Below are 27,116 nucleotides of genomic sequence, written 5' to 3' on the forward strand. Positions count from 1 at the left end.
GGATTAAAGAGGTGCTCTACTTCCTTAAATTGGAAAAAATCAGGCTGACCCTCTCTGGATCTGAGACGTCCTTTGGAAAAACTTGGAATCCTTTCTTTTCATATATCAAAAGTACAGAATGCCATCTTGATGTTGACTGAGAACCTGTTTTAAATATTCTGTCAATTTTTTATTATATTCAATCTAGTTTATTTTCCCTTTAAGAGGTGTGCTAGGGGAATGTTAGGGTAAGGATGTGGGGGTTCGAGTTTGTATATGTATGTCTTGTCCTTGTATGTCGTTTAAAAAAACAAAAAAAGAAGAATTTTGTATAAAAAAATTGTATGTAAAATGTTCTATTTTTCTTCAATAAAAAAAAAAAAAAAAAAAAAAAAAACGGTTACACAAGTGGTCATAATATAGGGGGGATTGGTACGTTGTTATAATGGAAAGAATTGCTGTCTTTAATCAAACATTTAGATCCCTTGAAGTAATTCTAACCATTTAAGTGTTTTAATGTCTACTCCAGTCATCAATTTGCAGAGGAGCTGCTTTGCGATGCCTTTAACGAGAATGTGCTTAAATCACGCAGTTATCTAGGTGTTCAACACAGTTTGATTTTGCTGAGCAGATTTGAAACAGTACCCGTATTCACAAGGCATCCTAAGACTAAAAGTAGGTCTTAGTGATGTCACTCTTTGAAAAATCTTAGAATTCCTCAAATTTTAAGATTTTTCTTAGAATTTTTCCTTGTTAGGATAAAAGTAATTCCCAAATAATCTTAGGCCCTAAAAGAGCTCCTAAGGTGTGAAACTTGAGTGAGGAGGACTTTTAAGAAGCCTAAAAGTGTCTTAAACAGACAGAAACAGAGAGAACAGCAAGATATTCTCTGTAAGTTTAACGACAGTGATTTAATAAGATGCTAACGGCTTATATTTATTGTTATTATTAGTATTATTATTATAGTGTTTCTGATTTGTTTTAGTTATTTCACACTATCCACCAAGTTGTATTGTTTTAATGTCTAACTGGCAATGAAACTATTCTGATTCTTTTCTCACACAGCGTAACATAAGAGCAGCCTTGTATTGCTGTGCGATTTGTTCGCTCCCTTCTCTGTGTGCTGTAAGCTCCGCCCTCGCTTTGATTGCAGCTGGTAACAGCGCTTCACACCCGTATCTTGTGCCACACAGGAGAGAGAAGGATACATTGATTATCAGGGCCAGCAATCACAGTAATCACTGACAGCTGTGTCTGCTCCACCGTTAATATCAAATACATAAAGCGGTAAAATTACCATCGTGGACAGTTAACTACAATAAGTAAATCAATATAATAATCGGCATGTGGATGAGGTTCAAACATTTAAAGCTGTGTACAAATGTATTTAATTTTGCTGAATTAAATTAATTTCATGATTTGACATTTCTTACTACAATCCAAGTATGATCAGTTTATTTTACTCTCCATTCATTACTAGGAGCACAGAGTGCTTTTTCCCCCCTTTCTCTAACAACCAATCACAGGTTTTAGCAGACTGCATCATGCCTAGTAACGGGGGTCAACCACACCTCTTCACTAAGATAGAAATTTCTGTCAACTCCTTGCTCAGAGCTGCTCTCCGAAACGTCCCGTTAGTATCAAAAGCTAAAAGAGCTGGACTTCTTTTTCACCCAACACAAGAGCCTTCATTTATCAAACATCCATACGTTCAGAACTGAGCGTACAGCGAGCGTACAACCAAACTCAGTAAGCATAAGCTATGCTCAGATCTCACATTGTCCCATATACAGTAGAGTTCTGTTTTGCTCACTTCATTGCTGCAAGGCAGACACATGTTGCACCTTTCGATATGTGTTGCACATTTTGACACGCCCCCATCAGTTGATTGATATAAGCAATTAATTTGAAAAAATTAACCATTACTATTAATCGGTTTAAGTTTTTTAACAGTTAAACAGGACCATCCCTACCTCAAATATATGATCATTTGTGCATTTCAAATGCTGTTGCTCAGTGTCATCATTAATTACTTTGAAGACTTAGCATCAGATTGTGACACAGAGACAACACGTTCAGCGCTTTGATTAGGAGGCATTAAAAAAAGATGAAACAGGGATGTCACGGCTTGATTTTGTCATCAGTTAAACTGTTGTTCTCCAGAGAGGGATGCTGGCAGCATGTTGTTGTCACATACTGTACATGGTCAATGGGATTTGTCATTTGACTTTGTGTAAGAATGCTTCAGTAGTATAGGCTTCCACTATACATTAAAGTTACATCATAGGTTCATGGTACTCTGTGAGGTAAGTGTAGTTAAGTCTGATCTGCAGCAAAAAAAAAAAGCAACTTTATAACCAACAACCCATCTAGCTGCAATTACTGAAACTTTCTCACTTCGCCAAAACCTGTCTCAAGTTGTTCAATTCATTTTTTTCATCCTTCCAACATGATATTGTATAGTACAGAAATTGTATTACTACAGTACTCTGACAATGCTCTTCAATACATTTAGTCAAGCCCTGAATGCTGAGAGCAGAGTAATGTGATGATCTGAGTTGTTTATACAGTTACAAGCAGAGGTATTTAACCCAATAAAGATTGAAGTGTTTGTCATCTAAAGTTTTCTCACAGGGGAAATTAGATTCAGATTACTCTTTTATGAGATATATAACATTTAAAAGTATATTTTGTTGCCATTACTATGTCACAATTATTCAACCTAAAGACAAAACAGTTGTTTATAAGTGGTCTGACAGCTTTCATAGCCAAATTTGTGAGCTGAAACATAATAAGGTCTATGGGAACTTATCAATGATCCTTCATTTTGCTTTAGCTGTGATGCATATAAACCACAGACATAAAGCATTCAAGATGAGTTGCAGTCATGGGAAAGTCAAAGGAGCTTCCATTTCATCACACTTATATAAGTGTGGGTATGAGAAAACACCCCAGAAACCTAATATTCCAAGAGACACCACTGAGAGAACTATTAAGGAAGTTTAAAGCTTATGGAACAGCTGGAACAACTGCAAGACACCTAAAGCATGACCAGACCAAGGCTGTACATCTTGCTCTCAACCAAGCTTTGGTTCAGAGAAAAATCTTAAGTGGTTCTCAGAAAGTACTGTAGTGGCCTTCTCAGTCACCAGTATTAAACCCAATTGAAAATCTGTTGTGAGATTTAAAGAAGGCAATTGTAGTACGGAACCCCTCAAACGTCACTGAGCTTGAGGCTTTTGTACGCAAAGAATGGGCAAAGATTCTGATCAAGAAGTGTAAGAAGTTGTCAGCACTGAACTAAAATATTTTGCTAGCAGTTATGAATTTAAAAGAATGTGCCACTAAGTGCTGAAGCTGGTGGTTGAACGATAATGTGCTTGTGTCAAGGCTCAAACGTACTCGGGCATACATCCGTGGAGCGGATGTCCGCCAGGCCAATTAAGTGCAAAGCCCACATTTCATGACTGCGCAGACTTGTCTGCATACCTGGTGTCATACAAAACACTGCTCGCCATCTATCGACTCGTATTAAATGTAACACTGACACTGTCATTATGTTTAATGCTCTGATCTAGTTAGGATTGTGGTTGATGTGGACCCCTAAACTAAAATGAATTTGACACACCTGGTATACAGTGGGTACGGAAAGTATTCAGACCCCTTTAAATTTTTTCACTCTTTGTTTAATTGCAGCCATTTGCTAAAATAAAAAAATATGTATTTTATTTCTCATTAATGTACACTCAGCACCCCATCTTGACAGATATTTCAGTTTTTCTTTTTTATTAAATTTGCAAAAATTTCTACATTTCTGTTTTTTTCTGACAAGATGGGGTGCTGAGTGTACATTATTGAGAAATAAAATATATATTTTTTTATTTTAGCAAATGGCTGCAATTAAACAAGGAGTGAAAAAATTTAAAGGTGTCTGAATACTTTCCGTACCCACTGTATATTAGGAGTGTGACAGTATAACGATATATCACGATATTTATTTTGCACGATCGATCATTGATATGCTTGCGCAAAGTATCGATTTTTTTATTTTCTTTTTGGATTTTAAATTTATTTTATTATTTTCAAAACCTTTTCTGCTTTTTCACTAAAATGTGCAGGTTGGTCTTCACAGAAATGTTGTCACTGTTTGTTGAAGGAACCAATATTTTGTTTACTGGAATGTATATAATGGTGTCACTGGTAAGAAAGACCCTATTTTTTGTTTACAGAAAGCACTATTGGAGATACTTATTCATTTACATTGGCATGTTGACACTTATTTACTGAAATAGTGTCACTGTTCATAGGACACTTTTTCAATTTGTCTTTCAGAGATATAAAATAAAAATTGTATTTTTTCACTTAATTTTTTTTCTCGTTATGTCAGATTATAAATTGATTTCTGACCAATATATCGATAATCGCAGTATCGCCATATTGTATTGTGAGGCAATCGTTATCATGAGCTGTGTATCGTGTCGTGAGGTACCCACCCCTACCATATATATATATATATATGTGTATATATATATATACATATATGTATATATATATATATATATATATACATATATGTATATATATATATATGTATATATAATATATTACTGTTACAGCATTTAACTTAATACTTTTAAAACACAATATGCTTGACAAAATGACAGGCACTGTTGATGGGGCAGACTTGTAAAGTAGAGACTATTTCCACATCTGAACTCACCAGGACAGCAGGAGTCCGTGTAGAGGTACTCCAAGAAAGACAAGAATGTGTCTGAGGAGACTCCGTGGATGGGCACCACTCGGCTACGAGCCTCAGCATACTTTCCACTGAACATGGCAGCCATGACATCACAGCGGGCTACCAGTACAGCCCGGTGGGCAGGCAATACACTCCCTAATACCAAAAAGCAGAGCATCAGCATTCATTATTGAAGTCCTGAAATGATTACATTAGCATAAGGCAGGTGAAACGGTTGATCCTAATGTCTCTAAAATGCTGTTTTGGCCGTGTTGTCCAATTGTTACCTTTGCTTTAAAATGGACAATAATCAATCGCACTGGATAATTTAAATTACCAAAAGAACGAAGGGAAAGTAAATCTGGGCACAGACAGTTATTGAATCATCAAGATCCAATAACTGTAACTGACAGCTCACTGCATCAGCAACTTGTTCACTCCTTAAATTGCTGCTCAGACATACAGGACAATAAATAAGATTATTGGGTTGTTCCTTATACCACTCTCTATTAAATTGAAAAAATGTGTAAATGCAGTTTTTTTTTTTCATTGGAAAAACACTAGACTAGAGCATGTCACTTAAAACATTTCATCTCATTTTGTTTCCAGAATGATAAGAAGGGTCCAAAGGGAGATCATTATTCACTAACAGTTTTTTAAAAAAATGTCAGCTTTCCTTTTGCATGCGTTGCTGCATGCATTTGTAAACGTGCACACGTGAAACAGATTGACGTGAACGAACCTTGCACCATGAAGATGACGTCAGAGTAAAGTGGGGAATTAAAGAGATTGACAAGAGTCTGGGGGCAAAGCTGAGTTGCTCGTGCACTCGGTGTCTCCCTGGAACCCTGCGCACACAAAACATAGAAAGAGCAAGCCAAGAGAATCAGACTCCAGAGTTTACAATGCTCCATTGCATTTACTCATTACTATCAGAATTGCCTTTCAGTTTATCTATCTCTGCCCTCTCGTGGAAAATTTGATGTCCCCCCTGCCGCTTTGGCTCAGTGTAGTCCAAATTTACTCAAAAAGTACTGACAGAAGGGGCTACAGCTGATAACAGATCTAGACCACCCTACTTTTAAACCAGAGTTTCTCAAACTTTTCAGGATCAAGCACATTAGAAAAGCTGATTTCCATCGGTTACGTGATGTTTTTAAATCCGGAATTAGTGGAGATTTACATGGAAAACCGGTTTATTAAATTCTGCTTCAGGTCTGGGGGTTGGTAAGTAAGTCAGTAATGTTAATTTCTATAGCACCTTTCACAGACAGAGGTCACAAAGTATCATTCACACACACACCAATAGGACAGAGCTGCCATGCAAGGCGCTACTCAACCACTGGGAGCAACTTGGGGTTCAATGTTTTGCCCAAATACACTTCAACACATAGACCGGTCAATACTGAACCCCCAACTTCTCGATCAGAGGACGACCCCTCTACCACCTGAGCTACGGTTGCCCCCAGGGTTCTTTTATTGTAGTTTTGAAGCAGCAGCTCGACAATAATACACGGTTTCGCTTTGCTCCGCAGAGTAGTAACCCTTTTCTATTAGTTTCTATTTTATTTTTTTTCAATAGACCCTGTCTTGACCCACTGATCCATCTTCAGTCGCACATATCATTTTGACACAAGAAGACACAAAAAACGAACACCTGCTTAAATAGCTTTAAAACGATCAATGTCATGACTGATACAATTTGCATTTACATAGTTTGGAAGTTGATTGGGAACACATTGAGAAACACTTTTATTTGAATGTTGAATGTTATAGTTTTAAAAGTGTTTACCAATAAAGAAAATATGTGCACCTTTTTATTAAAAAAAAACACATTAAATGGACTTTTTAGAACAATTTTATACCTTGGGGCATAAACTATGGAGAGTCGCCATTTTGGTCAGGATATGACACGTTCGTTGATTGGCTTGGCCTGTCGCTTTAAAAAAATGGTGCATTGCGGGAGGTAGAGGTGCAAAGCAGCCATGTGGAACCTCTCCTTCAATGATAACAGTACACCATCCGTGTTGTATGTTACGAGAGGATTAAATAGCACGCAGTTCCCTCTCATAGCAGCCCGGCTTGAAGCGGTCCTCGCAAATCACAGAAATTCGTCCAAATGGAAACGGTTTAAGTGTGTATGCCGTACCAATATTATGGAGCCAACGTCTGGCTAACTCTGACTTAGTGTCGTTATTTGGCTTAGAGACGCAAAAGTAATGTTTCTGCAGGGCTTTTTTCTTGTTGTTATAGCAACCATTGGCTTTACACTCTGCCATTGTTTAGAATCTGTAGAGTGCTAGGCAGCAGTGCTCCGTTGGTCTACAGTGTCTACAGTGTAGACCAACGGAGCACTGCTGCCTAGCAACAGCTCACAGGAATCAACTATAACATTCAACATTCAAATAAAAGTGTTCCTAATCAACTAATGCCAAGGTATTTTTTATTTTTTTTATATCTTAATAAAACACAACAAAATATAAAGTTACATAAATTCAAAGGTGCCAAGCCATGATGAGTTCCTAATTTACAACAGAATATGTAGCATCATGAATTTCTGCACATTTCACATATTTAGAGTGTTTTATTAAATATTATACTATGTATAATTAATATCAACATCTAGACTGTCCTGCACAGTTGATGAATGTAGTTGAATGCAAAATTGTGTCAGGTTCTGTTCTTCTGGAATGCATTCCATTTTTATTTTTTAAAGCTTTATAAAAGCAGCACATTGTGACCTTTCCCAGCACCAAAAACTCTCTTTCTATTTTCTCTGCTGCTGAAATGCTGTTGAGCTACTGAACCCTATATCTACTGAAATAGCTTTTGGATAGTTTTTTACTTTTGTAAATCAATGGAGAGCTTGTATTACAGTGTTATGTGACAGGGCGAAACAAGGAGAATAAATCATGGTGGATGTCCTGGGTCTGCCTTCTCAGTTTGCCAGTTCATCTTAATGCAGCTGCAGGGACACCCATTTCTAATCAAGGGAGGACTCTGCAAGGTACAATTATCTTCTTAGATAGAACAATGTAATCTCTGTGTTCTTTAATGTAATTGTTAATATTTTCTCTACATAATAAAGGCATTCTTTATTCTAAAGAGAATACACATTTCATGTATGATGCTACAGTTTATTAGCCCTATTTTGACAATAGAAAATTCTCACTAATTAAAACAAAGCCATTTGCTCAGTTGCTGTCAAACCTTATGTTGTGGAAACATATAGCCCAAGTATGGGCTAGTATCTAGAAACAGAAAAGCTATTGTGCTCAAGACTTGCCAATAAGTGGTTTAAAGCCTATAAAGCAACGCTAATCAAAGGCCACTCAGCAAAGTACATGTGAGGCTGCCAGCCAGCCAGAGCATAAACAAAGTTATTTGCACAATCACAAAACCCCTGCTATACAGTATATGGTGAGTCACACAATCTTTCTTACATACCATATGAAATAACATTACAACACTGATTTGTATGCACAGAGAGCTCAGACAAAACAGCTGATGGATGAAAGTTGCATACGACTTTTCTTTAAAGCACATATAGGTTGCTTGTATTCATGCAATGACATGAAATCCGTGCTCAGTAAAGGAAGCAAACTCCCAAACAAACCTTCCATATAATAAAGCTGAATCTGGCCACAGCATAGTTTAAAGCAAAAAGAAAAAAACAGAACAAAATTAATGTCTGTACTCCACCCCACACTGTCTGTGTTTCACTGTCATCTATTCATTTAACGACAGTTCCCGTGTTATAAGAGACAGCAGTTATGTGACTGTGCTAATTTCAGTACAACCACTTCTCTACTGCACCATATCCAAAAAAGGCAAATTTAGTTTACGCCATGTACAAAAACCTAATTTGTGAAACAGGCACAAAGTAAAGCTTTAACCTAATTTGTTGTTCAAAAGTATTTGAAATAAATAAGGAAAAATAGTTTTGCAGCTACTTTACTAGGGTGAAACATTTGAATAAAGGTGGTATCAAACAATTCACCTTGTCTCTGCCGATGAGAGTCCGTATGCGCTCTAAAAGCTGAGCCGCAGCAGGTGAATTCTTCAGTTTCTCTTCCAAGGCCTCCTGGAGGTGCTCCCACTCCCACGCTCCTACAAAAAACCCACACATACACGGATTCTATAGTTCCACTGTAAAACTGTCTGGAACTGTACACTTTGACCTCCCACACACTTGAAGTCTGTTTGGTCTAAATTTTGTTTGCTTGTATAACGGTAGTTACAAAACTGCTTTGGCAGAACGTGGAAAAAGTCACACTTGACAAATAAAATAAAACTAAATACAGTGTCAATGACGAGGGTGCCATACTCACTTCAATCCTCCTGGATTGTAGGAAATTAGTGTTACTGTGAGTTTAGTGAAAGAATTTTTAAAATGTAATTTACCTTTAACAATTCAGTTAGGATGATTGCATTCAGAGGATGGTGGAAATATGTTTAATTTTTGTGGTTTGGTCAGTTGGCTACATGTGGACACAGACTGACACAAAGAGGCAGAGAGGGAAACAAAAATGAATGAATGTGAATGAAATGACAGTGTTTAACAGAGTCGGCCCAGTCACACTGTGCAGAATTTTAAGCAGATCTATCTAAATTCAAAGCTATTTCACAAACCGTAACCTTTATCCTAACCCTAAGGGATCCTACAGTATATAATAGGAATTGATTAACAGGTCAGACTTTTCACTTTTTCTTTTAATCCTTTTAAAAACATGGCTCCTTATTCCGTTAATAGTTTTCTATCTTTACAGGTTTTTGTCTGTCAATGTCATGCATTGGTTCCTGTGGCACTGCATGCATTTAACTGCTTTCAAGGTTAATTAAAGATCACAGACATGTACAATTTGAGGATGATTGAAAAAGAAAAGCCACTTTATCAACTGGGGAACAAGCGTTTCAAAAATGGGGGAAACATACTTTTCCATACCTGCTACGTCTGTGTCAAGCGAGAGTGTCTTTTCAACAGCAAGAGACATAGTCAATGCCCAAAGGTCTCAATTACTGCCAGAAAATGTAGAATATTGTAGTTTGATGATTTCAAAAACTTGCCAAGTTCATGCACACATACAGTAACAATTATATTTTCTTTTTTGAAGAAATTGGCATAATTTGGCTTTAATTTGAGACTAGCATAAGTCTGTTACATTATATTTTCACTTTTTGCATTTTAAAAAGGAAAAATTGGTCTCATTTATGTTATTGTTTTTATTTTTATTATTATTTTATATTCATATTGAGTAGAGAAGGTCCTAGAGTATGTCTAAGTGCAATTTTTAAAAACTTTTTTTTCCTTCTAAAATAGTGTATTGTATTGTTATCGTGAGCCCATTATCATCTATCGTTAAAGGCACACCACAGACTTTTTGACCTAAACAGTTATTATAAATGATTCCTCAGGCCAATATATCAGAATCAGAATTCCTTTATTAATCTTATGGGGAGATTGCTCATACAGCACTTGACAGTATCAATGCTCCGAGCGGGGCTTCCCTCTTTAAATACCGCCCATGTAAGTTTGGAGAGACGGGCCGTCTTTGGCCAGGTCATGTGACCTGGAGAATGCCTGGAGAACGTATCACTTTACGGCAGTCACATGACCACAGGCTCGGATATACTCATTGGGTTAAGGCTTTTGCTTGTATTATTCCGTCTGTTCAACTCTTCGTCATGGCCGAGGCAAACAGAAAGTTTAAAACTGCTTCTGAGGAGGCTAAAAAGATGCCCCTGAGACCCCGCCCCCTCTGCCGACCCGCCTTCCGCCCGGCACTGTTTGAGGGCAGTGCTTTTCATATGAATCAGTCCTATGCCTTATCTGCAGTAGTTTTGCCGTATACACTGTTCCAACTTCAATTCAAGACATATACTGTATATACATATACAGTACATACATAAATTAGCAATTGAAGACAATGCTCATACTAATAAGATAATGAAAATTCACAGGTCATATGAGACCATCGTGTTTAAGGTCAACTTTAGTCTTTTTTCACAACACTAAACATCATATCTATGCAGTGAAAATTGCATTTCACTCAGATATTGCACTCGAATTCATCTTTCACATGCACACACACTCACATGCACACCCCCCTCAGTTCATTACCCACCCTTATCTCATAGAGTTAAAGAAAAGCAGCACTTTACATTCTCATCATCCGACATCCCACCTCCTGTCTCATCCTGCATTTGTCACACTAGTCAGTTTTCCTCTCATTCTCTCATCTTCCTCCTTCCTGACACAAAGCAAAGTTTTATTTTTAAACATGAAAACACACTGCACTCCCATCTTCTGTCTTTTTGATTCTTATTCATGCACTCAGAGAAATCACTATAACCCTATAATGTTCTTACCCTCTGCGCTTACCCATCACAGGCTTTCTGTATCTCCTTTCAGTGTTTATGTGTTTGTAGGTCACACCATCCAAGCTCCTTACTAATGTGTTAACAGGCTACCAAGAATCAGATGTTAACACAGCTTTCTGCCATATGGAAAGAGAACCAGCATGTCCAGCGACCGTAATCTAACATGCAGCAAGCGCCACACTGCAGAAGAACATTTTCATTACAGCATTGTTTGGAGCCTGAATCCTCCACAGACAGACAGACAGACAGAAATGGTATTTATCCCAAAAGGTTTTCATTACAGGAGCAGCACAACAAAGAAATGGAAAGAAATAGAAACAAATATTAGAATAAATACAATAAATATACAAGTTCGGCCCTCACCCGAAACAAAAACACATAAGGACGGTGCAAATGAACAGTATTTAATAGATAGGACTTTGCAGTTTATCCCCACCCATATTCATATATCTATAAATTATTATTATTATTATTATAAATAATAAATGTCTATAATTAAATTTTGTTCTTTATTGTTAAATGTGAGTGTCAGATTTGATCCAGAGGCTGTTATTGAGGGATTTGTTGTTCAAGAATGAAGCAAATCTAGTTTATTAACATGAACAATGAGAACTGAGAAACATTTGTGTGCCTTTCTCTTTAATTTTTAAAATTTGAATAATTTCCTACGGCACACCTGACGATCTCTCATGGCACACAAGTGTGCCGTGGCACAGTGGTTGAAAAACCCTGTGGTAGAGTATGGTTAGAATAATCCATGACGGATAACAGTTTTTTTCAGAGTCCTCCTCTTCACAACAGTTTCCAGGGTGTCTGGTTTGCAGTCAATAATAGAACTGGCTCCAGTGCTGCTACCCCAGCACACAACAGCGTGCTGGCCACTACAGACTTGTAGAACACCTCCAACAAACTGGACTGACTCAGTTATCTGTTATCTGAGTAATTCTTAAATTGATACATTCACTGTAATGTGGCAAAGTGATTATAAAACCAGTTTAGATCAGGGATGTCCAAACTTAGCCTTTATTGGTCATAAGCCTGCAGTTTTTAGAAGTCTCTGCCTTAACGGTGGCATGGAAAGGCGACTCACTAAGCTTACGACAGAGCTGATTGATGACACCTTCATCTGATTCAGACGGGTTAGAGACATCAAAAAGCCTGCAAGATAGTCGTCTTCAAAAACCCAGGTTAGACGTTTCTGATTAGGTTGTTTGGATGATCTTTTATCATCAAAATGCTATTTGATCTTAAAAAAGGAAATTAATTCTCGGGTTACAGAATAACAAGACAACCAATCGTTTATTGTTTTAAAATTCAATGAATGAATACAACAAATTACTTTCAGTTAGACTGACCTCAACATAATAGGACTAGTATCAGAGTAAGAAAGGCAGCTTTTTGGGTCTGGATCTTCCATCTTGTGAATGCCAGAGGAGCTCTGCTATACTCATACTCTCCCTCAGAGCTGCAAAATGAAAAATAAATCTTTAGGTCTTTACAGACGGCTTTGGTGACACAGAAGAAAACAGCTATTTCTAATAAATTGTCATTAAAATTGGTGGATCAGGGAGCATGTAAACAGCTTTATTTTCTCTTTGATATTTGGCAGTGTGAGTTTGTAAACCTGCTTCCCGAATGTCTGTTTGATCCTCGTGGATCAGATGGTTTTGCTCAGAGGATAAGGGACACTATAGATGTGTGAGTCAGCCTGGTCTGAATTTTACGATAGACATAATTTAGCAGTACTCACTTCTGATTAGCTGCACTCATCACTGATTATGTCACATCCAGGAATTTTACGGTGTAAGAAATTGCTTTAGGTTTGCAGTTGTAGTAGGGCTGGGTGATATGGACCAAAACTCATATCACAATATTTTTTCTCAAAATAGCGATATACCATATAACTCTCGATAATTATATATCAAATTAAATCTGACCAGAAAGACAATTCTGGGTTTAGTCTTTTACTCCTGTTATTTGGTAACTGTAAAACTAATACTAAGGTTCAAATACAAATAAATGGGGTTAACATTGAAAGAGTTCATGATAATGCATTTCTTGGTGTTTTGATATATGAAAAAATAAATTGGAAATCACACATACAACACATATTAGCCAAACAATCTCGGAGCATTTCAGTACTATTCAAAGCAAAGCAGGTTCTGGATCATCACTCACTCCACATTTTGTACTGTTCACTGGTTTTCCCATATTAAAGTTACTGTGCAGAGGTTTGGGGCCTCACATACAAGAGTTCACTACATCCACTTTTAACACTTCAAAAAAGAGCTATAAGGATAATTCACAATGTCGGATATAGGGATCACACACACTCATTATTCATACAGTCAATTCTATTAAAGTGAGCAGATTTTATAGAATTCAAAACAGCACAAATAATGTACAAAGTAAAAAACAATATGCTACCTCAAAACATTTATACATTGCTCTATGACCGAGAAGGGGGATACAATTTAAGGGGTAAACTTAACTTCAAAACGTGTACGGACAACCACAAAAAGCTTTTGTATGTCAATAAGTGGAGTGAAACAGTAGAACAGTCTGAGTATGGGACTTAAGCAATGTCCAGACATAAAACGGTTAAAAAAGGGTTATAAAATATGATTTTCACAAGGTATAAGGATGAGAAACCGTATTTTGCGACAGATTCCAACAAGTTTGGTCTCAAACTGTTCAAATATTTTCTGGACACCGCTATGTATTCGCTTCGTTCTAATTTTTCAAGTTTTTAAACTATTTACCTTTTTAACCTTTCATTTTCCCCTCCAAATTGTAGAATTGTACACGCCTGCACGTTATCATAACTACCTGTCAACATTGAGCTCTTCTGCAAAGCTTCTACGCAGCATTACCATGAAACCTATCAACATTGAGCTGTTTTGCAAAGCTCCCTGTGGACAATTTAATGAAATAATTTCAACAAATCTGACATTGCCAAGGCTAATGCTAACGCTACGCTAATCCTAGGTTAATGCTAAGCCAATGCTAATGCTAAGCTAATGCTAGGCTAATGCTAATGTTAGGCTAATACTAACACTAGGCTAATACTAATGCTAACGCTATTGTTAACACTAGGCTAATGCTAATGCTAATCTAATGCAACGGCCAGCAACTGCATCCTCACTTGAATTTTTTTAGGGAAAGCGTTCTAGTATTAATTGTTTCTTGTATATACTGTATGTATGTAGGAATAATATACAGCCATATTGTAAAATTTATATTTCATATGAAAACATGCATTTGTTGGAAACTTAGATTAATGGAAAATGTATGAATTGATGGAGAAGGAGTTGGATCAAATGTTTATACTTCTTCCCACTCCTTTTCAGACGTGTACATTATAATTTGTAAGGATGGTATTTGAGAGCTTGTTTTGCATTTTTTGTCCATCCTACTTTTTTTTGCGTTTGCTTTCTTCTTTCTTTTTTATATTTTTATTTTTACATGTTCGAAATAAACAAAAAAAAAGTAAGCTAAACTAAGGGACAGAACGTGGGAATGAGTTCTAGTGTGGCTTGTTTAGGGGAAGGTCTGGGTAAGAACGCACTCAGCATTTCATCTAAATGTGCTTCTTATGCTGTTCTAAGAAGTAGTGAAAGCAGCGACTCCTAAAACAAGTATTTTAAAACAAGATATAAAACTATATATATATCGATATAGGCAATATTGTAATTTTTTATATCACCAAAATAGAAAACTTGATATATCTTGAATCTCGATATATATTTTTTGATTTTTACCAGTGAGGAAACATCAATTAAAAAACTAAACATTTGTATTCAACTGATGTTTGTATGCAGTTCGATTCCAAATTTAGACTTAAACAGTTGCCGTTCTGTTGCCTTCCGCTTATCTAGATTCAGGTCGTGGTGGCACCATCATTAGCAGAGAAGCCCAGACAGCCATCTCCCAACCACTTGAAACAGCTTCCCTTTGTGGATCCCAAGCCATTCCAAGACCAACCAAGAGCTATAATTTCCCCAGCATGTCCTGAATTGGCCACAAAGGTCTCTTCCCAGCTGGACATACCCAGTACACTTCTTGACCAAGGCTAGAAAGCATTGTCTGTAAAACAGCCCTTAGCAAAGAGCCATCTAATGCCCCACAAGTGCCCCCCCGGTTTGCCATTCCACTGGCACTGTCCCCAGGCACTCATCGACGGCTGAAGTTTTTTCATTAATTCATTGATATCTTTGCTAGAAATTGGACGACACCGCTATAGCACCCCGCTATAGATTTTGTTCAGAGTAAGGAGCTTCTCAAAGTGTTCTTTCACAACATTCAACAGTGGAGCAACAACAAGTTTGCATGCTTTTGGTGGTTTTAATGCCCCGTTTGGCGCCATTGCTGATTCTCCTGACCCACAATGCCGTGCCCTCCACTTAATTTCCAATACTTCCTGTTTTTAGTCCGCGCCAGGCACAGTTGCATTCTCAACACACCTAATCGCTCTAGGCTTTGATTGAAAATGCTCCAAGACTGGCAGAAACAATTGCTCTAGAATTTGCCTGTTTGATCTGCTCTAGACCAAACGTTGGTGTGAACACACCCTTTGGGTTCCAGGACAGAGCACTGGTAACACTCCAGGCCAGGTATGCAGGCTTTATGCGTTAACTGTCATTAGGGTCTTTTGAAGCCTTCTTTATCCACACGTGCAGCACCAGTGGAGATGAAGATGCTGAATACAGTCAATATCCGTAAGGTTATGCCATCATTACAGACAATGACATGGCTCACTGTCTCTCGGAGCTTGCACCATGTCTCCAGCATCAACTTTCAAGTAATTTTACTACTTCTATTCGCTTGCATTGTATTGTCAATGTACTATTTTGATTCTGAACACAACTTGTGTAAACAGTTTTTAAGGTGTTATGCTAATGCACTTTAGAGATGACAATAGAGTTAAATCTAAGTATTGTTTAATTGATTTTACCTCTATAAATGAACATGAGGGTCTCCCACAAGCACATACACAGGAGTGGGTCCTTCACCACCAAACGAGTGAGGCGTCCTGTCATGTGCCCATCGGACCTTGGCATGTCATCAATAATGCTGCAATCCCAGGTGGAGAGAAGTGAATGGGGGCCTCCGTCTCGCTCTCTGCATACACACCGTGATTGTGGACGTTCTCTGTTCAGACCCACAAACATAAAAAGGTTTGTCAGAATGGAACAATTTGCAAAGATAGCTGATTCAGGCTTAATGTTCTGGCAGTAAGAGACCCTAATGATCTGTCTTTTGAGTAGAGTTGTTAATTTCCTACCTGGTTTTAGGCCCCAGTAGAAGTTGTCTGAAATAGGGGCTCACAGCACACAGCACAGCTGCATGTGCCCACCCCAATTCTTTCCCCGAATCTCCAGCATAGAAAGCCACATCAGCAAACTGTACACCACGCTCCAACAGCCACTGCATGTCCTGCGAGAAGCTGGATTCCTCCACTCGGATTGGTGGAAGACGAGCTGTATAAAAGTGGAATAAAAAGCAATCAGAGAAACAGGGAAATTGCTTAGATAATGACAAATCACTACATTAATTAAGATGAGGATTAAGTTACCACTTTAAAGTGAACAATTTACAAACTAGGAGTGCTATCCAGCTTCTCTATTACTAATGTCTTGCTCTCTCTCCTTTGACTCATGTCATTTTCCCAGCAGCAAAAGGTGAAGGGTACAATACACTTTTTAATTAATAACAAGAAAAGAAAAAAATAACTGATGGAACAGAACAAGAAACATGTATCATAAAATGAGGGATGTGTGAGTAAGGTTCAGATTGGTAAAAGAAAAACACAACACTATCTCTTGAGTCAAGACCAAGCATGCTTGTGCAAATATTTAAGGGTTCATATGTAGTGCATTAAAATAATGATGGTGGTTCCTAATAAGATAATGAGATCAGGCATGGGCAAATTAAGGCTATACACAGCCCATTGGGCTTTTTAAACCGGGCCACTGAACCACCCTTCCAGCCTGTGTGAAGAGAGCATTAAACGCATACAGACCTCCAAACACACACATAAACAGACAGGTGAAGTGAGAGGGGGGAGGTATAGAAAGAGGAAGAGACTACAACCAGTAAATTTCAGCCTGGTTCCTGTTCCATAGAGGCCATGTCCCAGTGGTGTTGACCTCGCACATCATGAAAACCCTGGAGACTCATCCTGGAGCAGCTCCGGCCATCTGTTGGACCACACCTGGACCCGTTGCAGTTTGCCTAACAGCCAGCAAGCATTGTGAGAGTCATGATTTTTTAACTTTTCCAGTGCTTTTAACGCCATCGGTCCGGCTCTTCTGGCTGAGAAGCTGACAGAGATGCAGGTTGTGTCCAGGATTGTGGACTACTTGATTGACAGACCACAGTATGTAAGTCTGCGACACTATGTGTCTGACAAAGTTGTCAGCAAAACTGAGGCTGCTCATGAGACTGTCCTCTCTCCCTTCATCTCGAGAAGTTCTGCTGTGGACAGCTTTGTCACATGGAATTAGCTGAACCTTTAAATGTGACAAAGACTAAGGAGCTGATTGTGGACCTGAGGAAATCCAAGAGGCCAGTCAGCCCCGTCTCCATCCAGGGCGTCAATATGGACATTGTGGAGGAGTATAAATACCTGGGACTGATGATAGACAATAAACTGGAATGGGGAAGGACACAGACTCCCTCTACAAGAAGAGACAAAGCTGCCTCTACTTCCTGAGATGGCTGAGGTCCTTCAACACCTGCAGAAAAATGCTCAGGGTGTTTTATGAGTCTGTGGTGGCAAGTGCAATCCTCTATGCTGTTGTTTGCTGGGGGAACAGGCTGAAGGTCACAGACTCATCCGCAAGGCCAGCAACGTTGTGGGGATTGAACTGGACTCCCTGATGGTGGTGAGAGAAGAGGACGCTGTTCAAGGTAAAGTCCATCTTGGTTAATGCCTCCCACCCACTCCACGATGTGCTGGTCAGCAACAGGAGCAGCTTCAGCACCAGACTGATCCCACCATGGTGCTCAACAGAACACCACAGGAAATCATTCCTGCCTGTGTCAAACACTTTAACATGACAGCTTTTTGATTTTTGTATATATCGGTATTATATTTGTACATTTGTATTATTATTATTATTAGTTTTTCTACCGTAATGTGTGCACTTGTTTTTCATCCTTTAATTAACTGTGTTTTACTTTAATTTTGTACTTTTTTATTTCTTTGTTTAGTGTTTCTTCTTGTCATTTGCAAAATTATCAAGCAATTTCCCACTGGGATAAATAAAGTACTTCTGATTCTGATAATAAAGGGCACATGACACTAAAAGTCATGTTGATGCTAAATGCAAGAACACATCCTAAATAGTGTGTCCACTAAACATCTTAAATTATTATGTCCATCTTAACGTTAAATTTGGATTTTGCTGTTACTTTTTACACATTTCCGGTCTGCTTTTCGGAGAATGACCATATGTGGATTGTGACTTATAGAAAGGAACGTGCAAGGCTTCACCTCAGCCTAAAAGCTCACACTGACGACACCTAACGGAAGACAAACTGGGGACTACAGTCAAAGAACTTGTCCTTAGGGAAGCCATGAAGTTTGAAGACTTGGTTCAACATAATTTCAGTGGTTTCTTTGGGTGATGGGAGATTGGGTAATGGAATGAAGTGTGTCATTTTAAAAAATCTTGTCAACCACAGTGAGAACACTTGTGTGACCTTTGGAGGGGGCAGACCAGTAACAAAGTCCAGAGAGATGTTGAACCAGGATCTTTTGGGGACAGGGAGGGGTTGAAGCAGCCCAATTTGGCTGAGAGGCTCCCTACAGCCAGGGCAGCTATTCTTCCAGGGCCACCTTCACAAGCAATAGCTCGTGGTTACCAACATCATATTTACATTTTGCTTGTGAGAGCTTGCGGGACAGAAAGATACAAGAGTGAATGCGACCATCTTCAGTGGAGCATTGAGATAAGACTGCCCTGACGCCGGTGTCTGAGGCGTCGATCTTCACTATGAACTGCTTTTATGTGTCCGGTTGAGGCCAACTGTCCCTTAAGTTTCTTGAACACCGCATCAGCATCTGAGGACCAGGAGAAAGGTTTCTGAAGGGAGCTAAGAGTGTGCAGAGGAGCAATCACCATACTATAGTTGCTGATGAACTTTCGATTAAAATTAGCAAAACTCATTAACTTTTGGAGCTCCTTATGTAATGGTGGGGTGGCCAAATCTTCAACAACACTGATCTTTTGGGATCCATTTGAACCTCTCCCTTGGAGATTATGAAGCTCAAGAATGAGATGGAGAGCTGGTGGAACTCGCGTTTCTCTACCTTGATGAAGAACTTGTTCTCCATGAGTCAGGCCAGGACTTGGTGAACAATTTGGTCACCGTTAACTGTTTGAAAGCAGAAGTCATTATTGAATGAGGGTACCTGTTTTTGATGGTAACGTTGTTGAGTCCACGGTAATCGATGCATGAGTGAAGAGATTTGTCTTTCTTCTCCCTAAATAAAATTCCTGCTGTATGGCCTGTCTTTCTGGGATGGACAAGGAGTAGAGTCTGCCTCTCGGGGGAGACGTCCCCGATTAGAAAATCGCATTTTATGATATCGCGATAATATCGCAAATGCAATTAATCATTTTATGATGATTTTACCATTTGTACAAATCATGAACCTCTCTGAACTTCTAAACAAAAACAGCTAAAAAAGAGCCAATTGAAGATTGATTCAAGATTGTGAAGCAAAATGTATCTTCCTTACTTCTTGTCTTCCTTTTTACTTTAACAGTGAAAATATCGATCGAAACAAAAACAGTTGTGCTCAGCTTTTTTATTGGCTATGTAAGCTCAGAAAAAAGCTAATCAGCCAATCAAATCTACTCAGAAACACCAAGAAAGATGACTAATTAAATATAACTATGATTATTAACTAGAACTGATCTTAACTTCTAAATACAATTACTATTGAAACCATAAGAAATTATTGTAAGGGGGACCGGGAGTGGCAGGGCTTTCTATACAGACCAAGACCTGAAGAAAGTGAAAGAGGTGTCATAGATATTTCTCTGACCTGGTTGTTCTAAGTGTGGTGGGTGGAGCGCATTCACTTTATTTCCTCTCCTCTTCTCTGGCTTCTCCTTCGCTTTGTGTTTTAGACACTGAATCATGAAGTACTCCAGCTGAAAAACACAGAAAAACACAGATGAATTCAGTCATAGGCAGAACTAATGTTGATGTTATACTGAACTCTAAACTCTGGAAACATCTTAAAGGAAAGATTAGACATATTTTTTTATCAATCCAGAGGTAATGTGAGGCAACAGAGACTACCAGAAGATAATGACTGCTGTTTGTAGCCATTCCAGTGATAAAAACTGGTTTTCTCAGGAGATGACAAGGCTGTGTAAACCTATACACTTGGAAGCTAATTGAATTAGTTAATTAATAGATCTTCTAATGACCTATTTGCATTGTCACTTACCACACTGCCAAAGTAGCGACCTACAAAGACATGGTTAAGGGATGGCAGCTCAAGATAGGTGGCCCCCAGATCCCGGGATAGCTGTAGACCTTCACTGTGAGGCACACAGCTGCTCCAGTCTGATGCACACAGTGGACATGTACAAGGAGGGCCTTCGTCTGAGCAGAAGAGATTTTAGCTCAGATTAAGTACTGTACAATATATGACGTGTGCCATAGTATACATAATGACAGCATGTGAGAGACATTTTGAGTGTAGCAGAAAACATTGTGGTAATTCTGGGGCAAATATTCAGCCAAAAGTTAAACTTAAACATTTGAAATCATTACACTGTGAACAGCATTTCAACAACAGCAGCCAATTACAATCAAAGAAGTCAGTCATAACAAACACAAATGCACATTAATTTAAATCTTAAACTTTGTGATGTATTTTTTTGATTTGTTTTTAATGCTCCTAGGTAGCGTTTTAGAAAAATAATTACCACAAAACGCAGTTAGGTCTACAGATTGCTTTAAATGTGCTGTAATCAATGTGAGGTGGATTATAAGAGGGTCTTCTCCACATATATCGTTATAAGTGGGGCATAGCCATTTTGGAGATTTCAGCCAATCAGTGTTTGCATATCACTCTGCCCCTGCTCCGCTCCGCAAAGTGAAACGGTGAAATAGTATTTCAATCCAACACTTAAAGAATAACTAAACCCCCAACCCACTTTTTTCTGCTGAATACATATGTATTTGGGTATTAAGTAGTGCTGTTGATTGATCCTAATCCAACTTTTAACATTTTAGTAAAAGTATGTAGGGCTGTGTGTGAGCTTCTCGTCATGATTGTGTGTGCCTGTGATTGTGCCTGTGAACTCACTGCGCAGCAATGTCCGCTGCCTGACTGGGCGTGTCTTACTGTGTCAGGAGTAATGCCCAAAATCAAGGCCCTAGTGGCAGATCAACAGAAAGCAGGGGTTTAGTTAATCTTTAAGCACTTAGTTACTTGGCTTTCAGTTCCAAGGTATAACAATATTCCTAAGAAAACCAGGAACATTACTGCGGATTTCAACCTTTCATAACCAGGAACTTAGAAATCTGACTTTAAAAGTGCTGGTCAGAGCTCATTTAAATTCACTATCAGCCATTTCACCATAAATACCCACATGCCTTCCAGCAGAAACAAGAACGACACCTTAAAACGGTTGAGTCTATGCTTTTATCTGATGCTTTTGACCTCATAAAACCAGTTTGAGGTATGTAAATGGACACTTCTTTGGGTGATTGCTCTATTGCAAATTGTCAGCATGTTGACAATCTCTACTGTGGGGTGTGTGTGTGCGTGTGTGTGCGTGTGTGTGTGCGTAAAACATCAAGGAGATTATCCTGAGACAGACCCGACCACAGAAAGACTGCACTAAAGAAATAGAAAGACAAGATGAGCAGGACAAGCAGCCAATTGCTGAGGCATTGAATAAATCACATTAATAACCTCCAGGCAAAACAGAGCGATGCAGACAGGCTGAAAGAGTGTTCAGAGGGTAAGAAAGAGTATTTTTTTGTCAGAGCATGTCTTTCTGTGTTTGTGTGTGTAAAGATGCCTGACAGGCAGGGACTTGGAATTGGCATGCCTGTGATTGTAAGGATGGGAGTATATGAGCCCCTTGGAAAAATCTGTTTGCATTCCTCCACTTATCACTTGTTTAAAGGGCACATTACACCAGTTTTAACATCTTGCGTTTTTGATATCATCTCATTCTATGAAAGAAAATAATGCTGGTATCTGGTAACAAAAGTGCCAAACGATGCTCCGTTTGTCGGTAATCTTTAACATCGTAATTTTGACTTATGCCCACAGCGCTGCTTCTGAAATCCCAGCAGTCTGACTGTGACATTGGCTGAGGAACCTTCAGCTCGCAAGCAATGCGCCCGAAGCACACAATAGTTTGATTTATGGAGAAGTACGTTTCGAAAACGATTACTCTACACCCGCGTCTCCTCAGTAATAAGGCAGAGCACTCCGCGGCTGCTTATTTTCTTCAAACCAGCACTCTAATATGAACCCAATATGATGAGGAAGTAGACAGAACACTGTATGTGCTTGGCTGTAGGAGCCATCGTTACAGCTCCACTTAAATAAGGAAAATCCATTCACAGAAGTCTTTTTACATGAACTGCTACATAGTACTGAGGCATCTTTGAGAGTAGTTAGTGTCACCCGCGACGCCACGGCCCACCCAGGTGCTGTTCATCCAATAACAAGCCCAATGAAAGCTTTGAGTCAATCAGCGGCTTGCACCCCACATGTGGACTCTTAAGCCCGCCCACATTCTGTATCATCACCAGGAAGTTGCTTTCCTCAGGCTGCGTTCAATGCAAATCGGAATTCGGGATTTATCGACCGGGGTCACCAGCTGGAGTCGGAGCTCCTACACTGTATAGTCGTACTTCCTCTGAAATCCTTTGTCTTATGTCCCACTTCAATGAGTACACCTGTGCCAGTTTGCAGAATCACATGTCAGTGGTAAAACAATGATTAAAAGCATTTTAATACCAAAAACTTAAGGAAATAAAATAAAATATGCACTACGTTTGCAAATTGCTTACCGCTGTTGTGGAATACAGTAATTAGATTAGATTAAAGAAACTTCATTCATCCCCAATGGAGGAACTCATTTGCCTTTAAGTCGCACGGTTCACACCTACAGTCCACAACATGAAATTAACAGTTCATAAAAATACAAATGATAGTGACATGACTTCGAGCTTCCACAGAACATATGTAGCAACAATTCACAGATGTTCATTAAAATATTGGACAGCTGCCAAAATAAAAGCTGCCAGACGATCACTAAAAGAGCTTCTTCGTTCCTTAAAAATGCTGTGAAGAGGATGGCCTTCAAAGTTCAGCACAGTTTTCAGTTCCAATCCTCTTTTCATAGGTGACCTCAAGTGAGCCAGCCTTTTGATGAGTTTGTTGATCCTGTTTTTTTTCATTTCATTTCATTCCCTGCTTATATCAAAGGATATGATGAAAACAACCTAAACTCAGCCTTCTTAAAAACAGCCTCTGTGTTATTTTTCCAGTTAAAGCTGCAGTTTCTGGAATCCTCTCTCCACTCCGTTTTGAATCCGAAACTCAACCTCCCTTACCGGTATATTTTGTGAACGCTCTTCGTGACTTTTTTCTTAATATAAACTAGTGACAACTGTAGGGACGTTATCTTGTGTTCGTGGAGATTATTGTGTTGAAATCTCAGCCGTTCTGAGCGGCAGCCGTATTCAGAGTGTAAAATGAATTCACCTTGAATAAGCTTCTGGTTTACACGCATGTAGCCCTGTCTGTTGTTGCTCTCCCTCTGAAGCAGGTGTGTGTGTGCGGCGGACCTCCGAGAACGCAAAGCAAAAGCGATCCGTTCCTCCTCAGTGTTTGTGACTTTATTCTTGTCTTTTTTTGCTTGATTTGCCGTGTAACTGTTGTTCCTAACGCTGTTTTGGGGACTTCTGTTGGAACAACCGCAAATGCACATTTACTTTACGTGTTTGTAGTAAGATCTCTGATTGGCTGACATCCAAATTTATACACTTCATTTACAGGGCCAGGAGAAAGAGATGAGATTCACTGTCCACTCAGAACAATTTGGATTACAATATGCTCAAAGAAGATTATGGATTTTTGACCAAATGATGCAAAAAAAAAAAGGTTACAAACTGCAGTATGACTTTGTGGTCAATGTGAACACCAAGATACTTGAAGGACTGATCAATAAATCTGTTCACCCTTAATGGTGACAGGGCAAACCTCCTCTGTCTTTTTTCTAAAATCGCTAACAATTTATTTTGTCTTTTCCAACGTTTAGTCTTAAAGAGTTGTCGTCAAATATCAAATGTATCAATCCCTGTTTTTTAGACTGAATTCTTGCTGTCATTATTAAAACCCACCAGGGCAGTGTCATCAGAGAACTTCTGGGTGTGGAAAGACATTCCTCCATGTCTGTTATATGAAGTAAATTAAACCCGTCATAAAACTGTCCCCTGTGGAGCTCCAATTCTTGTTAAAATAATGTCAGACTGACTTCTGGTGAGCGAGGGGAATGGAGTAGACGCGGTTTTGATCTCACTCCTGTGACTTTTCTCAATGAACCTTCCAAACAACCCCTACCCTCACTTAAAGTGTAATAGAAGTGGACGGTAACGTTGCTATAGTGTTCAGAGCAAATATGGCATCGAAGGTGAGCAGACAAGGGAAGAAAGACACAAATTAGCATTCGGACCCCCCGAATCCAGTGAAGCTGACGATAGCATGGCCTCGATAGCCTCCCTTCGAGAAGAACATAAGGCAGCCATTCTCACAGAAATAAGGGCGACATTTGTGACTTTTAAAACTAAGCTCAATCGCATTGAGGCCGCTGTAACGGAACAAACCCAACAAATAAACATGCTGGAGTCAAATTCCGCTCTGCACGTTGAGCGCCTCGAGGCTCTGGATTCACAATTCACAAGGTTGCAGGATAGCAATGCTGAGCTACAAGCTAAAGTCACCAACCTGGAGTCATGAAGCCGCTGCAATAATGTTCAAATTGTTGGTCTGCCAGAATCCATTGAGGGACCCTGGCCTTCTACCTTTTTTGCTGAACTGCTTGCTGATTTCCTGGGACCCGACATCCTTCCTACACCACCCGAACTGGACCGTGCGCACAGAGCTCTAACTGCTAAGCCTAAGCCAAGAAAAAGGCTGAGGGCCGTCATTGTGCGGCTACACCGCTACCAGCAGAAGGACAAAATTTTACGGGAGGCCAGGACCAGGAGAGGCAAACTGCACTACCAGGGATCGCCGATTGCCATCCGCAAGGATTACGGCCCAAAGAAAAGCAAACAACGCAGCAAGTACCGTGAGGTGTTTTCTGAACTTTATAAACTCGGCCTGAAACCAGCTCTACTCTTCCCTGCTTGGCTAACCATTACGACCGCGGAGGGGGGTAATAATAATCAAGGTCAACGCGTTTTGGCCTTTAACTCCCACACCGTATGTCGCACATTCAAAAACTTCATATCCACAGCTTCCATGAAAAGCACTGAATCACATTAAGTCTGTCTGTTTGCAAGATAACTTGAAAAGTTATGAACAGGAAAATTGATAAATGGAACAAGGAACAGGTGATTATATTTTTGTGATGTTCTGGCTACCAAAAGAAAAAAAAAAATATATATATATATATATATATATATATATATATATATATATATATATATATATTTTTTTTTTTTATTTCTTTTTTCTTTTGGTTATAGGTTCTCTCAGAGTCAGGCTCAATGTTGACAGGTAGTCTTGGTAATCCTGAGTTTACCATGACCCGAGCTCAGCAGGTGTCTCTGCGTTCTCCGAGTGCTTTTCTAGTTTACTGAATGTAATGGTTAAGTTGCTACACTGGCAACGGGACTGGTGCGGATAACACGCTAATGGAGCTGCCAGCCCTTTTTAGCTGAGCTAACACTGCTGCTCGTTCTGTTTAAGCAGCGTGTGATTAGAGTTAACACGCTTTTTTTTCAGAGAGCCATTTTGCCTGTTTTACACGGATTATTTGCACTGAGGGGCCATTACAGCCTCTGTTTACAGCCTTAAAGAAGACATATCATGCATTTAAATCCTTATACATATAAATCATACAGTTGTGGTCTATATAAAGCGGAACTGCAATGCTTGGGTCTGAATTCCTCATTATTATAGCTCCACAGGCCCCTTTTCTACCCCTTTTCTGATGTGCTTCTGAGAGTAACTCGTTTTGGTGCGGTCTCTTTAAATGCAAATGAGACACTTCATACCCCGCCCCCTCTCCAGGTTGCAGAGGTGACACTTGGTTCAACTCCACCCTGTTCGGTCATTTTTGTAGTTTGATAGAAGAGATACGATTATTTAGCGGCACAGAAAATGTTTATTCACACGTTATTTACAAAATGTCAACAACAGCTTTACATGTTCGAGCCAGAGTCTGACACGGCGGAGCGAGATGAAAATGAAGATGATGAACCTGCAGAACCCTAACAAGTGAGCGAACACAAGCGCCGAGCTCACGCTAGCCCAAGCTAACGTCACAAAATGCATTTTAATACATACGGAGACAAAAACGACAAAATGAAATGACTAATGAAAACTTTAGACTTAAATAAATCACGTAGGCCAAATCATCAAGGATCTAAAACGAGCACACAGCGCTAACATATGAAGACGGTGCAACTGCTAATGCTAACAAAACAATGACAGGGATGTCTTATCATCACACTTTTTAGCGTTATTTACAGCTTACCGAAGTGCTCTGTTCGTCGTCTCCAAAGATAGAAGGAATTGAACCCTCAATAAGATGAATTCTTTCGGCAAATCCTTCTTTATACTTGCGGAGGTTGCTGAAGCAGTCATCCTTGAAGTGCTTCACGTACACAAAAATGACCTTACCCACAGATGTGGGTACATTTCCATAAAAAAAAATAAAACTCAACCAGGCACTTTGAAAAGGTTCTGATGCTGGGAGACGGTGTAATGAAGCGCGTGGGTTACTGCATCCAA

General features: G+C 39.2%; 1 protein-coding gene across 1 annotated transcript in view; it reads right to left on the reverse strand.

The window, feature by feature from the left end:
• Positions 1-27,116, reverse strand: part of rhobtb3 (Rho related BTB domain containing 3) — a 48,205-nt gene that overhangs the window by 6,960 nt on the left and 14,129 nt on the right. The window contains exons 4-10 of the mRNA XM_028446812.1: positions 20,568-20,725; positions 20,157-20,265; positions 16,383-16,578; positions 16,053-16,249; positions 8,718-8,827; positions 5,460-5,565; positions 4,700-4,873 (exon numbers count right to left, since the gene is read on the reverse strand). Coding sequence (XP_028302613.1) covers positions 4,700-4,873; positions 5,460-5,565; positions 8,718-8,827; positions 16,053-16,249; positions 16,383-16,578; positions 20,157-20,265; positions 20,568-20,725 — 1,050 coding nt within the window. The remainder of the gene's footprint in view (positions 1-4,699; positions 4,874-5,459; positions 5,566-8,717; positions 8,828-16,052; positions 16,250-16,382; positions 16,579-20,156; positions 20,266-20,567; positions 20,726-27,116) is intronic.

Source organism: Gouania willdenowi, chromosome 5 (assembly GCF_900634775.1).
Source record: "Gouania willdenowi chromosome 5, fGouWil2.1, whole genome shotgun sequence".
In the NCBI taxonomy this organism is placed as follows: domain Eukaryota; kingdom Metazoa; phylum Chordata; class Actinopteri; order Blenniiformes; family Gobiesocidae; genus Gouania; species Gouania willdenowi.